At 42.0% G+C, this 15,927-nt stretch overlaps 1 protein-coding gene across 1 annotated transcript in view; it reads right to left on the reverse strand.

Annotated features, from left to right (window-relative positions):
• LOC140486271 (protein prune homolog 2-like) overlaps positions 1 to 15,927 on the reverse strand; it is a 417,027-nt gene that overhangs the window by 278,983 nt on the left and 122,117 nt on the right. The window contains exon 6 of the mRNA XM_072585194.1: positions 13,027 to 13,121. Coding sequence (XP_072441295.1) covers positions 13,027 to 13,121 — 95 coding nt within the window. The remainder of the gene's footprint in view (positions 1 to 13,026; positions 13,122 to 15,927) is intronic.

Genomic DNA, 15,927 nt, shown 5'->3' on the forward strand with positions numbered 1-15,927 from the left:
CCGTGCTAAGCATTTCTACATCTGTCTGCTTGGCATCTCTCCCACTTTTCAGAATCCCACTTGCCACCTCCTGCTGATAGAGCTTATCCTTACACAGGACTAAGTGGAGCGATCTTTATCAGGACACTGCCAAACCCAGAGGATAAGTGGCTAACAGCACCTGGGAATTCAGAACATGAAGACTAACAGGCCGTTTCCAGTTCTGCTGAAGCCATGTGGGGAGCGTCATCTTACTGTTGCAGTAAAATGTCAGTTATCCACTTTTTTAACATATAATGTTACAGGTTCAAATTCCTGCTTCATGTACTTCTGCACATGAAATATATTTTAAACTTTCACTGACCTGTTTTGCTTAGTTTTGCCTGGTGTTTTCCAAATGGACTTCTATAATTTGAAAAACGGTGTGGTGAGAGTTAAAGATAAGAAATGAGTGTGAGACAGAGAGTGCGAGACACATTATTGGTTTTAAGATTGTTTTGTGCTGCTGACTGAGGGATTTCAGAATCGGTTTAGAATTGGTGCACCCAATAGCTACACTGTCTCCGTTTAATTGAATCAATATCTGTGTCAACATATCCAAGGCAGACTTGGCAGCTAGATTTGAGGTTATCGGGTGCTCTTACCATTAACACAATCCTGTTTCTGTTCAAGCAAAGATGCAGAACACTCATCACCAGCTCTCTGTTGGAGTTCCCATCCTCACTGCTGTGCAAAATGGAAATCCAGGCTGCTGCATATTCTGGCCAGGAGGCAGCAAGGACTGCAGATGCTGAAGATCAGAGTTGAGAGTGGGGGTGCTGGAAAACACAACAGGTCAGGCAGCACCCGAGGAGCAGGAGAACCCCTGCTGCCTGACGTGCTATGCTTTTCCAGCACCCCAGTCTCAATGCCACATATTCTGTCCAGTCTACTAAAGTATTCTGACTGTTTACTCTGTTCGAAATCTGGTGGCCAGATGGATTCTTACTGACCTCTCCTCTGCGCCAGTGTTTTGATTCCTTACAGCCACCAGCAGCCAATTTTTAAACAGTAGCATTTGTCTAAGCTGCTGATAACTCTGCTTCAAGGAGTGAATATTTTGGGCAAGTTTTATTAGTTTGGATGCATAAGTCATGGCAACTAGCTGGGAATTTTGCAGTTTTATGATTTTTAAAAACATTTTTATAAAAAAAATAGAACTTAGCCAGAGGAATAGGGCATTCAGCCCATCAAACATGCCCCAGCATTTAATTAGATCATACCCGATCATTTAACTCGACATCATTTTCCCTTTACTATTTCCATATTTGTTACTCTCAATTATCTCCAGAAAACTATCAATTTCGGAACACAGTCAATTATTGAACTTTCACAGCCTTCTGTAGTAGAGAATTTCAAAGATTCAGCATTCTCTGGGTGAAGAAACTCCTCTTTATCTCAGTCATAGAAGTATGCCCTTGATCCCAGAGCCACCAGAGTGTCATGGAGATGTACAGCACAGAAACAGATCCTTTTGTCCAACTCATCCACACCGACCAGATATCCCAAATTAATCTAGTCCCACTTGCCAGCCATTCCATTCACGCACCACCCTTAGTCAAGGGAAACATTCAATCTATGTCCATTTTGTCATGCCCTGTTAGAATATTATCATTTTCAATAAAATCACCTCTCATTCTTCAAATTTCAAAGAATACAGATCTACTTTCCTCTTTTAGTTAGATTGTCTTATCAGAAATTGTCATTGCCTGGTACTTGTGCAACATAGTTGTTACTTGCCACTTGGAAAGCCAAATCCTGGACTTTGACTGCTTCAGTATCTGAAGAGTAATAAATGATACTAAATATTGCACAATCAGCCGCAAATATTCCCAGCTCTTAGCTAATAATGGAGGCAATATCATTGATGAAGGAGCCGAAGATAATTGGGCCAAGAATACTACTTGAGGAACTCCTGCTGAGATGTCCTGAAACTGAGATGACTGACTTCCAACGATTATAATTATTTTCCTTTGTACCAAGTATGACTCCCAAACATTGGAGAGTTTTCTGCAATTCTACTTGACTTTAGTTTGCTAAGCACTTTGATACCACACTTAGTCAAGTGCAACCTTGATGGCAAGGGCTGTCACTTTCAGCTCACCTCTAGATTTCAGTTCTTCGAAGTTTGAATTAAGGCTGTAATGAGGAGGAGTGTCATTTGGCCCTGGTAGAAACCAAACTAAGCATCAGTGACCAGCTATTGTTGAGCAAGTCCTGCTTGATAGTACTGTTGATGATATCTTCTATCATTTTACTGATGACTGAGAGTAGACTGATGGGATAGTAATTGGCCAGGCTGGAGACCACTAGACGAGGCCAAGATATATCATCAACTCGGCAATTTTGACTGAAGATTGCTGTGAATGTTTTAGCCTTATCTTTTGCACTGATGTGCTGGGTTCTTCCGTCATTGAGCATGTGAATACTTGTGGAGCCTCCTCCTCCAGTAAATTAATTGCCCACTACTGTTCATGACTGAATATGGTAGGGCTACAGAGCTCAAGTAGGGCTACGTTAGTTGTGTGATTGCTGAGCTCTTTCTCTCACTTGCTGCTTATGTTGTTTGGTGCACAAGTAATCCTGTTTGGTAACTTCACCAAGTTGATTCCTTGTTCTTAGGTTTGTCTGGTGGTGCTTCTGGTGTGGCCTCCTGCACTGTCCATTGAAGCAGGGTTGATCTCCTGGCTTGATGGTAACATTTGAGTGGGGGATCTGCCAGGCCATGAGGTTGTGGATTGAGTTGGAGTAACATTCTGCTAATGGTGGCCCATGGCCTTGTAGATGCCCCGTCTTGAGGCGCTAAATCTGTTTAAAATCTGTCCCATTTACCACGGTCATAATATCCAGCAACAAGCTGGAAGCGGTTTCAATGTGAAAACACAACTGCATCTTCACAAGGACTGTGCCATGGTCATTCCTATTGATATTGTCTGCCACAGATAGATTAGTAGCAAAAAGCCAAGGCTGATTTTTCCTCTTGTTGGTTCCCTCACTGCCTGCCATAGACTCCAGCCTAGGACTTGACGAGCTTAGTCTGCAGTGGTGCTATTGAGCCATTTTTGTTGAGGGATATTGAAGTTCTGTATTCATACCACCCTTAATACTTCCAAGTGATATCCAACATAGTTGTGATCTATTAGCCATGGAGCGCTACAGAGAGTCATCAGTAGGTGGTGTTAATGTACATGTTTGACTTGATGTCATAAGACTCATGGTTTGCAATGTGGATGTTGAGAACTGCCTCCTGACAGTATACCACTGTGCCACTACTCTGTCTATCCAGCCACTGAGACATGACATATCTATCTGTAATGATAGTGGTATCTAGGACATTGTGCGTCATGAATGATTCTGCGAATATGACTATGTTGAACCAGTCTGAGAGACAGCTCTCCCATTATTGAAAAGATTTGTTAATACCTACTCTTTGCTTTCGGTCGGTTTACCTATTTTCAATTAACCTTAGTACATGCTCCCTACTTCTGTGCACATCAGTCTTGATTATTCACCTCTCGTGTAGGAGTTTATCCAAAGCCTTTTGAAAACCCAAATATGCCGAGAGAGAGAGAGAAGTATATGAAAGGGATAGGTAACCTAGGAGATAATGGATATCAAGCCAGGACAGAAAAAATGCTGAATAAGACATAATAAGACGAAAGAGTGAGAAAATGGGGTAGCTGTGCTGAATGCAACTAATGTAAGGTGTTCACAGGCCTAGGAGTTGGTGGAGATGGGTGACTGTGCTGAAATTAATCCATGTCTTAAAAGGACCAGGTTGGGGTGGGTGAAAAACATGGAAGGATGGAATCGGGTCTCTCAGGATTCCCGCCAACAACTTGTCCACCACCGATGTCAGGCTCACTGGTCTATAGTTCCCTGGCTTGTCCTTACCACCCTTCTTAAACAGTAGCACCATGTTTGCCAACCTCCAGTCTTCCAGCACCTCAACTGTGACTACCGATGATACAAATATCTCAGCAAGAGGCCCAGCAATCACTTCTCTAGCTTCTCACAGAGTTCTAGGTACACCTGATCAAGTCCTAGGGATTTATCCAGCTTTATGCATTTCAATACATCCAGCACTTCCTCCTCTGATATATGGACGTTTTGCAAAGTGTCACCGTCTATTTCCCTACAGTCTATATCTTTCATATCCTTTTTCATAATAAATATTAATGCAAAATATTTGTTTAGTATCTCCCCCATTTTCTGTCGCTCCACACAAAGGCCACCTTGCTGATCCTGGAGGGGCCCTATTCTCTCCCTAATTACCCTTTTGTCCTTAACATATTTGTAAAAACCCTTTGGATTATTCTTAATTCTATTTGCCAAAGCTATCTCATGTCCCCTTTTTGTCCTCCTGATTTCCCTCTTAAGTATATACCTACTGCCTTTATACTCGATCTATCCTGTCTATACCTGACATATGCTTTCTTCTTTTTCTTAAACAAACCCTCAATTTCTTTAGTCATCCAGCATTCCCTATACCTACCAGCCTTCCCTTTCACCTTGACAGGAATATATTTTCTCTGGATTCTCTTATCTCTTTTCTGAAGGCTTCCCATTTTCCAGCCGTCCCTTTACCTGTGAACACCTCAGACACTTATGTGGCCTGTGCCCCCATTCAGCTTTTAAAACTTCTTGCCTAATACTGTCAATATTGGCCTTTCTCCAATTTAGAACTTAAACTTTGAGATCTGGTATATCCTTTTCCATCATTATTTTAAATCTAAGAATTATGGTCGCTGGCCCCAAAGTGCTCCCCCACTAACAGCTCAGTCACCTGCCCTGCCTTATTTCCCAAGAGTAGGTCAGGTTTTGCACCTTCTCTAGTCGGTACATCCACATACTGAATAAGAAAATTGCTTTGTACACAATTAACAAATTCCTCTCCATCTAAACCCTTAACACTATGGCAGTCCCAGTCTATGTTTGGAAAGTTAAAATCCCCTATCATAACCATCCTATTATTCTTACAGATAGCGGAGATCTCCTTACCAGTTTGTTTCTCAATTTCTCTCTGACTATTAGGGGGTCTATAATACAATCCCAATAAGGTGATCATCCCTTTCTTATTGTTGTGGTTCTGTTCGCCAAGCTGGGAATTTGTGTTGCAGACGTTTTGTCCCCTGTCTAGATGACATCCTCAGTGCTTGGGAGCCTCCTGTGAAGCCCATAGGAGGCTCCCAAGCACCGAGGATGTCACCTAGACAGGAGACGAAACGTCTGCAACACAAATTCCCAGCTCGGCAAACAAAACCACAACAATGAGCACCCGAGTTACAAATCTTCTCACAAACTTTGAATCCTTTTCTTATTTCTCAGTTCCACCCAAATAACTTTCCTGGATGTATTTCCGGGAATATACTCCCTCAGTACAGCTGTAATGCTATCCCTTATCAAAAGCACCACTCCCCCTCCTCTTTTGCCTCCCTTTCTTTCCTTCCTGTAGCATTTGTATCCTGGAACATTAAGCTGCCAGTCCTGCCCATCCCTGAGCCATGTTTCTGTAATTGCTATGATATCCCAGTCCCATGTTCCTAACTATGCCCTGAGTTCATCTGTCTTCCCTGTTAGGCCCCTTGCATTGAAATAAATGCAGTTTAATTTATTAGTCCTACCTTGAATGACTCGCATCGATTCTCAACTGTACCTGTCTCACATTGATATCTTTCCTCACTATCTCCCTCAGTCCCACCACCCCTCCTTGCTAGCTTAAATCCTCCCAAGCAGTTCTAGCAAATCTCCCTGCCAGTATATATTAGTCCCCTTCCAATTTAGGTGCAATCCATCCTTCTTGTGCAGGTCATTTCTACCCCAAAAGAGATTTCAATGATCCAAAAAAGTGAATCCTTCTCCCATACACCAGCTCCTCAGCCATGCATTCATGTGCTCTATCCTCCTATTCCTGTCCTCACTAGCTCGTAGCGTTGGGAGTAATCCAGGTATTACTATTTTCAAGGACCTCCTTATTAAATTCCCGCCTAACACTCTGTAATCTCCCTTCAGAATCTCAACCTTATCCCTTCATCTGTCATTGATTCCAATGTGGACAATGACCTCTTGCTGGCCCCTCTTCCCCTTGAGAACATTTTGCACCCTCTCTGAGACATCCTTGATCCTGGAACCAGGGAAGCTACGCATCATTCTGATTTTTCGCTGCTGGCCACAGAAATGTCTGCCTGTACTTCGGACTAGTGAAACCCCTAATTCAATTCATCTCTTGGAACCTGATGTACCCCTCATTGCATTACAGCCAGTCTCAGTACCAGAAACTTGGTTGCTCCTGCTACTTTCCCCTGAGAATCCATCATCCTCTACATTTTCCAAACAACTTACTTGTTTGAAATGAGTATAGCCACAGAAGAGTCCTGCACTAGCTGCCTACCTCTCTTACCTTTCCTGGAGTTAATCCATCAATGCAACTGTATCTGGGACTTTCCCCTCTTCCTGTAACTGCCATCCATCACATACTGTTATGCTGCAAATTCCTCATTGCTTCTAAATGTCTCTCCAACCGATCCATTTGATCTGATAAGATTCGCAACTAACAGCATTTATTGCAGATATAATCCTTAGTAACCCTTAAAATCTGTTTAAACTCCCACATCTGACAAATAGAACATATCGCTCTACTAAAGCCCATTTCTGCTCCATCACAATCTATAGACCCAGAAAATAAAACCATCTTATTTCTATACAAAACACTGCCCCAGATTAAATTAATAGTTGTGGCTTATATTTGAGGTTTAATCAAGAGACATATCTAAAAAAACATATAATCAAGAAAGAACCCACTCTACTCACTACTGCAGACTTTCTGTAGGCCACAGTTAAACTGTTCAATTATCTGTTTATGTGCTGTGACCTCTCCCAGACAAGTTCTTTCAAGATCAGTTGTGAATTTCACTGTTGTTAATTTTCCCAGACGTACTCCGCCGTCCAGTAATACATGAATTCAAACAGCAAAGGCAGTAAAACTGTGCAGGTTGACTCTGGTGTCAGTTTCTTTCCCTCTCTCTCTCGCACTGACTTACCATGTGCTTCCTTTGTCTGTTCTTCTCCCTTTTAAAACCGCTATGGTTTTTACTTTTTTTTTTCCCCAAAGTTTCAAAACAATGCAACAGCATGTAAAACAGTAATTGCTGTTCCTGGAATTTGAGGAAATCATCTCTAGCACCTAAAATGCCTCAGAAAAAGGAGCAGTGGTTATAGCCAGAAATTTTTCCCGTACTCCATCTTGGATAGGACTGATTAGGGGTAGTCAACATGGCTTTGTGTGTGGGAAAACTCATGATTGAGTTTTTTGAAGTAACAAAAAGGATTGATGAGGGCAGAGCAGTAGATGTGATCTACATGGACTTCAGTAAGGCGTTCAACAAGGTTCCCCATTGGAGACTGGTTAGCAAGGTTAGATCTCACGGAATACAGGAAGAACTAGCCATTTGGATACGGAACTGGCTCAAAGGTAGAAGACAGAGGGTGGTAGTGGAGGGTTGTTTTTCAGACTGGAGACCTGTGGCCAGTGGAGTGCCACAAGGATCTGTGCTGGGTCCACTACTTTTTGTCATTTACATAAATGATTTGGATGCAAGCATAAGATGTAAGCAGTTGGTATGTTTGCAGATGACACCAAAATTGGAGGTGTACTGGACAGCGAAGAGGGTTACCTCAAATTACAACAGGATCTTGATCAGATGGACCAATGGGCTGAGAAGTGGCAGATGGAGTGTAATTCAGATAAATGCGAAGTGCTGCATTTTGTGAAAGCAAATCTTAGCAGGATTTATACACTTAATGGTAAGGTCCTAGAGAGTGTTGCTGAACAAAGAGGCCTTGGAGTGCAGGTTCACAGCTCCTTGAAAGTGGAGTCGCAGGTAGATAGGTTAGTGAAGGCAGCATTTGGTATGCTTTCTTTTATTGGTCAGAGTATTGAGTACAGGAGTTGGGAGGTCATGTTGCGGCTGTACAGGACATTGGTTAGGCCACTGTTGGAATATTGCGTGCAAGCGTCGGAGGCTAAGGGGTGACCTTATAGAGGTTTACAAAATTATGAGGGGCATGGATAGGATAAATAGACAAAGTCTTTTCCCTGGGACCGGGGAGTCCAGAACTAGAGGGCACAGGTTTAGGGTGAGAGGGGAAAGATATAAAAGAGACCTAAGGGGCAACTCTTTCACACAGAGGGTTGTATGTGTATGGAATGAGCTGGCAGAAGAAGTGGTGGAGGCTGGTACAATTGCAACATTTAAAAGGCATTTGGATGGGTATATGAATAGGAAGGGTTAGGAGGGATATGGGCCAGGTGCTGGCAGGTGGGACTAGATTGTGTTTAGATAACTGCTCGGCATGAATAGATTGGACCGAAGGGTCTGTTTCCATGCTGGACGTCTCTATAACTGTGACTCTTACTCAATGTTGAGTCCTAAGAGACTGCAGATTCTGCAACAGAAATGTTGATGTGGAAACAAAGTAGTGTGTTTAAATGGCAGACAACTAGAAGCTGGGAGTCATTTGGCAGAGCATAGATGTTCTGCAGTGTGGAGATCCAGTCTATTGTCTCTCCAGTTTAGAGGAGACTACGTTATGAACAATGGATACGAAAATGAATAAAGTATAGGTGAATTGGCAGCTGTTATTTCTTCTGCAGTTGCATGGCAAAGTGCCTTGGCAGCATGATGAGATGTTGGGAATGGAGGCGGAGTGGACCAGGGTGTGCTGGAGGGAACAGTCCCTGAGAAACACTGACAAGGGACTGGAGGGGTATGCATGTCTGGATGTGGTATCCTGTTGGAGGTGATGGAAATAATGGCTTGCGATCTTTTGGAGGGATATTGCTAGGTGGTAAATGAACAATGGGGTCCTGTCATTGTTGTGGGAGGGAAAAGGTAAAAGTAGAAGTGCAAGACATGGGTGGAATACAGATAAAACCCTCTCAACCGTGGTAATGAGGAATACTTGGTTGAGGAAAAAGTGGACATTTCTGTGGAAGGTGGTATCATCACAACAGTTGTGTGACAGAGACAAAAATTGGGAGAATAGGAAGGAGTCATTACAGGAAGCACAGTGTGATGATGTACAGTCAATGAAACTGTGGGAGTCAGTAGGTTTTGTAATGGCTATTGATGGCCAGCCTATTCTCAGAAATTGAAACAGATATTGAGGAAGGGAAGGGAGGAGTCAGAGATGGACCTCGTGAAGGTAAGAGGGTGGTGGAAATTGAAAGAGACTTTGACAAATTTTCCAATTCAGATGAGAGGGGAAAACAGCATTAATTAATATCATTGAGAAAGGATTGTGTGGAAGGACCAGAATGTGTTTGGAACAAGCAATGTTCCACTACTCCACAAAGAGACAGGCACAACTGAGACTCGTGGGTAATTATGGCTAAGCCTTTGAGCTGAAGAAAGTGAGAGGAGCTAAAGGAGAGTCGTACAGAATGAGGATGAGCTCAGCCAGGCAGAGGAGAGTGGTGGGGGATGGGGCCAGTTCAGGCCCTTTTTCCCCAGGAAGAAGCAGAGATCCCTGAGATCATCTGGATGGAGATGAGCACGTAAAAGGGTTGCACGTCCATGGTACAGAGGAGGTGGCTAGAGCCAACAAACTGGAAATTCTGTAACTGATATAAAGTGTCAGAGGAATCACAGATGTAAGTAGGAAAAGAGTGGACGAGGGAAGAAAATATCTAGTTGAGCTAAGTAGAGATGAGTTTTGTGGGGCAATAACAGGCAGAAATAGTGTGTCTGTCTGAGCAGTCCTGTTTGTGGATTTTGGAGAGAAGGTAGTCGTGGGCTGTATGGAGTTGGGAGACTATGATGTAGGAGTCTGTTCTTCCCTCTGGAACATGTTGTTCCACTCCTCCTCCTTTCACCATCGGGGCCTCTTACCATGCAATCACAAAAGGTGTAATACCTACCTGTTTACTTCTCCCTCCTGATCATCCAAGGTTCTACCCATCTTCCAGGTAAAGCAGCAATTTACCTGTACCTCATTCAATCTTGTCTACTGCATTCCCTATTCATAATGAGGTTTCCTCTACATTGGGGAGATGAAATGCGGTCTGGGTAACCGTTTTGCAGAACACTTAAGCTCTGTCTGCAAAATGAATAGGAATGGTTTAGAGGGGTATGGGCCAAGTGCTGGCAAATGGGACTAGATTAAGTTAGGCTATCTGGTCAGCATGGACGAGTTGGACCAAAGGGCTTGTTTCCGTGCTGTACATCTCTATGACAGGATTCTTCATTGGGATCCAAAGTGAGGTGGTCGACTCCAAAGGTAGAATCCTAAATTCAAAGAAAGGAAACTACAGAGGCATGAAAGGTGAAACTGCCATCAGAGCCATTGAAAGGCATGTCAGCGGATAGGCAATGAATAGGAAATGATAGAAGGAACAGATACATGCATTGCAGCATTTAGAGACCATGTCACGGAATATGTTTAAGAAACTATTAAAGTAGATCTTTAAAAGCTAAAGCTGTCAAGGGCAGGGGAGAGAGAGGGCAACTGCGTTGAGATAGAGGATCAGCCAAGATCATATTGAATGACAAAATCTCAAAGAGTCAAACGGCTAAATCCTGTACATATTTTCTATCTCTTATGTTTCTAAAGGAGAGAAAGCAACGAGGACTGGGACAGTGCAAGGTCATTGAGAGCTCCTGACTTCCTCTTACTTCCTTCACCTCAAATAAGTGCCAGTGAAAAGAATCTATTTGAAGAAATCACAACTGACCAAAAAATGGAGGCCATCAGCAAGCTACACCATTCCAGAATAAAAATAGAGCAGCTGCTAAGCAGTTGGGACTCAGATTTCACTCTCATAATGTAAAACCCTTCTTTAAAAAACTGTAATCTACAACTACCTTTACATTCATGTCTGTACTAGGCACTTCCCCCTGACAGCCCCAATGTTGTTGGTAAGCTCATCCCTGGTGTTTGTTGCTGCCTTTCTAGTGAGTACTGAAACACCACTCTTTCTCTCAAGAAAATTTAGAAAATAGTTATCTCTGTCATGCTAGATCTGGCAAAGGTGCATAAGAGAGTTACTGCAATGATTTGAGAATAACATAACTGAGAGCAGGCTGACAAAACCAGGATACAAGTCATTAGTGGAAAGACTGCCATGGCATGTAATTGCAAGTTTACAAATGAATAATTCTTGGATATGTAGAAGATCAGTCACAGCTACTGAATTGGCTACATGCCAATAAAACAAGAGAACATGTCTCCGAGAAAAGAAAGAGATTAATAAAGAATGTAGGCAAGAGCTATTTTTAAAATATTGGGTTTTTGGAATAGCTTGAAAATGGTGATTATAGAGACAAGAAGTTCAAATCTCTTCAAGGTCAAACTGGACATCTCAAAGATCTCTGTTTACAACTGCCAAGAGAGCATTAGACCTACAATCTGTTTTGTCCTTGACTTTTTCTCAGTTCCTTCTCAGTTGCTTTGCACACCCCAACTATATCAACGTAACTGAGGTTGAGAGGGTGGACAGTGTCAACTCCTAGGAGTGATGATAACCGACCACCTGTCCTGGACTTCTCGCGTGGATGCGATGGTTAAGATGACACAACAATGCCTATTCTTCCTCAGACTGCTCAGGAAATTCTGGCATGTCCATAAGGACCCTCACCAACTTCTAAACATGCACCATTGAGAGCAGACCGTCTGGGTACATAATGGCCCAGTATGGCAATTTCTCTGACCAGGACTGTAAGAAATTACAGAAGATGGTATGCATGGACTCAATTTACATGGCCCACTGCGACAAAAAGGCTGCCAACATTATCAAAAACCCATCACAGCTAAGTAATGATCTCTTACAGCCTCTCCCATCAGGCAGATGATACAGAAGTCTGAATACACACCAGCAGGTTCAGGAACAACTTCTTCCCAGCTGATGAATGGACTCTCTCGCCTCAAATAACACTGATTTTTGTTCACTCTGATCTCGCTCAGTGCACACCCTGTATGCCTCTGTCTATGGCTTTTTGATCTGTACATCCTTGCTTACTATGATCTGCCCGTGCTTCTTGTAAACAAAGCTTTGTACCTCAGCACACCTGACAATAAATCAATCATGTCCTTCTACAAAAAATGCAGTTATGAATGAGCTGTGAACCATGTTATTAAAGGGTACAATTCTCAATTGCAATTGAATGATCTACAACTGCATTAGTGCACTTCTAGATTCTTAAAGTGGAGAAGTGACTTTTGATTGACATTTTATTACTACCAATCAAATTACATTCCAAACAGTTATACATGTTAATAAATTTGATCATGACTAAATTTTAAATGACAATTTCAAAACATAATATTTTGCTATTTTTAAAAAAAACTCCTACTTTATTGTCAAAGCTAGAAACAATTTGTAAAAGGATGTACTACAAATAAAAGTGATAAGAAACTTTCGATAAACTATGTAACTCAAAACGAAATCCTCGTGCAATAACTAAACAAACAAGTCAAAACAATAGTCATTCCAAAAGTCTGTTTTCTCTCTGCAATGTGCATCATCAACCAGTGATATTCAATGAAGTGCATTAAAGACTTTATAACAGATCTCAGTCTTGACTTATTAGAACTGGAAATAAAAAAAATTATAGTTCTCATAAGTAATACCCAATTTTGCACAGGTTTTCTGCATCTGATAGATAATACATCCAAAGAATTGAAAAACATCATGTCCCATTCCGTAATAAGGAATCCCTATTGAGCCATCACAGAGTGACACACAGCTCTCGGAATAAGGAATGTAATATTTCATTTGTGATGTTTTAAAACATAATGATAAATCACTCTTCATTAAAAAAGTTATTAATATGCATTATGCAAATCGGTCCACAATTAAGCATTTACATCCATAAAATGGTGGTAACATCACTCAAACTGTGCTGTTGCTGTTCCATGCAGTATTTAAAGTAAATATTCATGTGATAGAATGGACCACCCTATGCAATGTTATTGACAAATTGTAGCTAGTATTGCACTCAATTCACTCACCTCCAGGGTCATACACACAGTACTAATTGCAAGTTTTGTATCTCCTTCTGACAGCTCCTTAAGATCTCTCAGCAAAACCTGTTCAGTATTAAAACCTATAACAGAAGTGGAAATGACAATATTTTAAGACTTTTTCTAATGACATAGCAGCAATTATTTCTTGTTGCTTTGGATTATCAAGCATCACCACAACACACACTTAACAGAGCTAAAACTTAACTTAAGTTTGAAACTATCACTTGATAAAGAGACTGAAGTTCTCCAAACTGCTTGAAGATCAATTGTAACAGGAAATAAAACCAATCACATAACAGATATATAGCGGCTTGACATCAATGATCCTTAATACTAAAAGGCATCTCTCAAAGTGACATATTAACACTGCAACTTTCAATAGGTCAGTTTAGTTACAAATAAGAACCAGAGATGCAACTGACCGAATTTCTTTGATGTGGTAATATGTGGTAATCTGAAACTCCCCACCTAAAAGGAAATTATATAGATTCTTTGGAACGAACATTTTCAGGGCTATATCTAGGTCCATTTTCAGGTTTCAAGTTATGGAAGTATATCTAAGTGGATAGTTCTTACGAAGAGCTACAGTCACAATGGGTAAATTGTCCCATTCTGTCCAATAATATTTTATAATTGAAGTGAATTAAACCCATTGGAAAGTGATCAAGATATTTTCATTGCTGGTGTAACATTCTCATTTGATGTGAGAATGTGCAGTGTGCAATGGTGGTATTAGTCAATATACCTAGCTATCGTGATGTACTTTTTTTGGTACTGCCTGTTGACATGTAACAAATTGTTGGCAGGAAGGTAAGTCAGAGGACAAAAATATTGACAGCAGCTGACTGTCAAGAATTTGATGAACAGGATAGGTTGGCTGCTTGTGACTGACCAGATCAGATGGGAGAGATTTTGATTGGATTGAACCACGCCTCACTATTCCGGACAGTACAAACGCACTTCGTCAGGTTGGCCACCTTAAGTTCCTGATGTCCATTTATTTAACTTCCAATTAGCTGGTTTGGGTGAGTCTGTCCGACCGAGGATGACTTGAACTCAGCAACACTTGCAGACAACCACAGTAGAGATTTAATATGGCATAAAAAAAAACAAAATACCACACATTGCTTGAATTCTGAAATGCAAGCAGAAAGTGCGGGTGAAACTCAACTGGTTCGGCACTAGCAGTGAAGACAGCAACAGAGTTAAGGTTTTGAGTCCAACATGTCATAAATCTCCAGGACCTGATCAGGTGTACCCTAGAACTCTGTGGGAAGCTAGAGAAGTAATTTCTGGGCCACTTGCTGAGATAATTGCATTATCGATAGTCACAGTTAAGGTGCTGGAAGACTGGAGGTTGGCTAACATGGTGCCACTGTTTAAGAAGGGTAGTAAGGACAAGCCAGGGAACTATAGACCAGTGAGCCTGACTTTGCAGGTGGACAAGTTGTTGGACGGAATCCTGAGGGACAGGATGTACATGTATTTGGAAAGGCAAGGACTGATTAGGGATAGTCAACATGGCTTTGTGTGTGGGAAATCATGTCTCACAAACATGATCAACTTGGTTGAAGAAGTAATAAAGAGGATTGATGAGGGCAGAGTGGTAGATGTGATCTATATGGACTTCAGTAAGGCATTCAACAAGGTTCCCCATGGGAGACTGGTTAGCAAGGTTAGATCTCACGGAATACAGGGAGAACTAGCCATTTGGATACAGAACTGGCTCAAAGGTAGAAGACAGAGTGTGGTGGTAGAGGGTTGATTTTCAGGCTGGAGGCCTGTGACCAGTGGAGTGCCATAAGGATCGGTGCTAGGTCCCCTACTTTGCGTCATTTACACAAATGATTTGGATGCGAGCATAAGAGGTACAGTTAGAAAGTTTGCAGATGACACCAAAATTGGAGGTGTAGTGGACAGCGAAGATGATTACTTCAGATTACAACAGGATCTGGATCAGATGGGCCAATGGCCAAGAAGTGGCAGGTGGAGTTTAATTCAGATAAATGTGAGGTGCTGCATTTTGGGAAAGTAAATCTGAGCAGGACTTATACACTTAATGGAAAGGTCCTAGAGAGTGTTGCTGAACAAAGAGACCTTGGAGTGCAGGTTCATAGCTCCTTGAAAGTGGAGTCGCAGGTAGGTGGCATTTGGTGTGCTTTCCTTTATTGGTCAGAGAATTGAGTACAGGAGTTGGGGTGTCACGTTGTGGCTGTACACGACATTGGTTAGGCCACTGTTGGAATATTGCGTGCAATTCCAGTCTCCTTCCTATCGGAAAGATGTTGTGAAACTTGAAAGGATTCAGAAAAGATTTACAAGGATGTTGCCAGGGTTGGAGGATGTGAGCTATTTGGGAGAGGTTGAACAGGCTGGGGCTGTTTTCCCTGGAGCGGCAGAGGATGAGGGGTGACCTTATAGAGGTTTACAAAATTATGAGGGGCATGGATAGGATGCATAGACAAAGTTTTTTTTCCTGAGGTCAGGGAGTTCAGAACTAGAGGGCACAGGTTTAGGGTGAGAGGGGAAAGATATAAAAGGGATCTAAAGGGGCAACTTTTTCATGCAGAGGGTGGTGTGTGCATGGAATGAGCTGCCAGGAGAAGTGGTGGAGGCTGGTACAATTGCAACATTTAAAAGGCAGCTGGATGGGTATATGAATAGGAAGGGTTTGGAGGGATATGGGCTGGGTGCTGACAGGTGGGACTAGATTGGGTTGGGATATCTGGTCGGCATGGACGGGTTGGACCGAAGGGTCTGTTTCCATGCTGTACATCTCTATAATTCTATGTCTAGGACTCTTATGTTCTCAACCATCATACTGGACCCAAGAGAGTCAACTGTTTCTCTCTCCACAAAGACTGCCAGATTTGAGTTTCTGCAGGA

The sequence above is a fragment of the Chiloscyllium punctatum genome, chromosome 2, assembly GCF_047496795.1.
Source record: "Chiloscyllium punctatum isolate Juve2018m chromosome 2, sChiPun1.3, whole genome shotgun sequence".
NCBI lineage: Eukaryota > Metazoa > Chordata > Chondrichthyes > Orectolobiformes > Hemiscylliidae > Chiloscyllium > Chiloscyllium punctatum.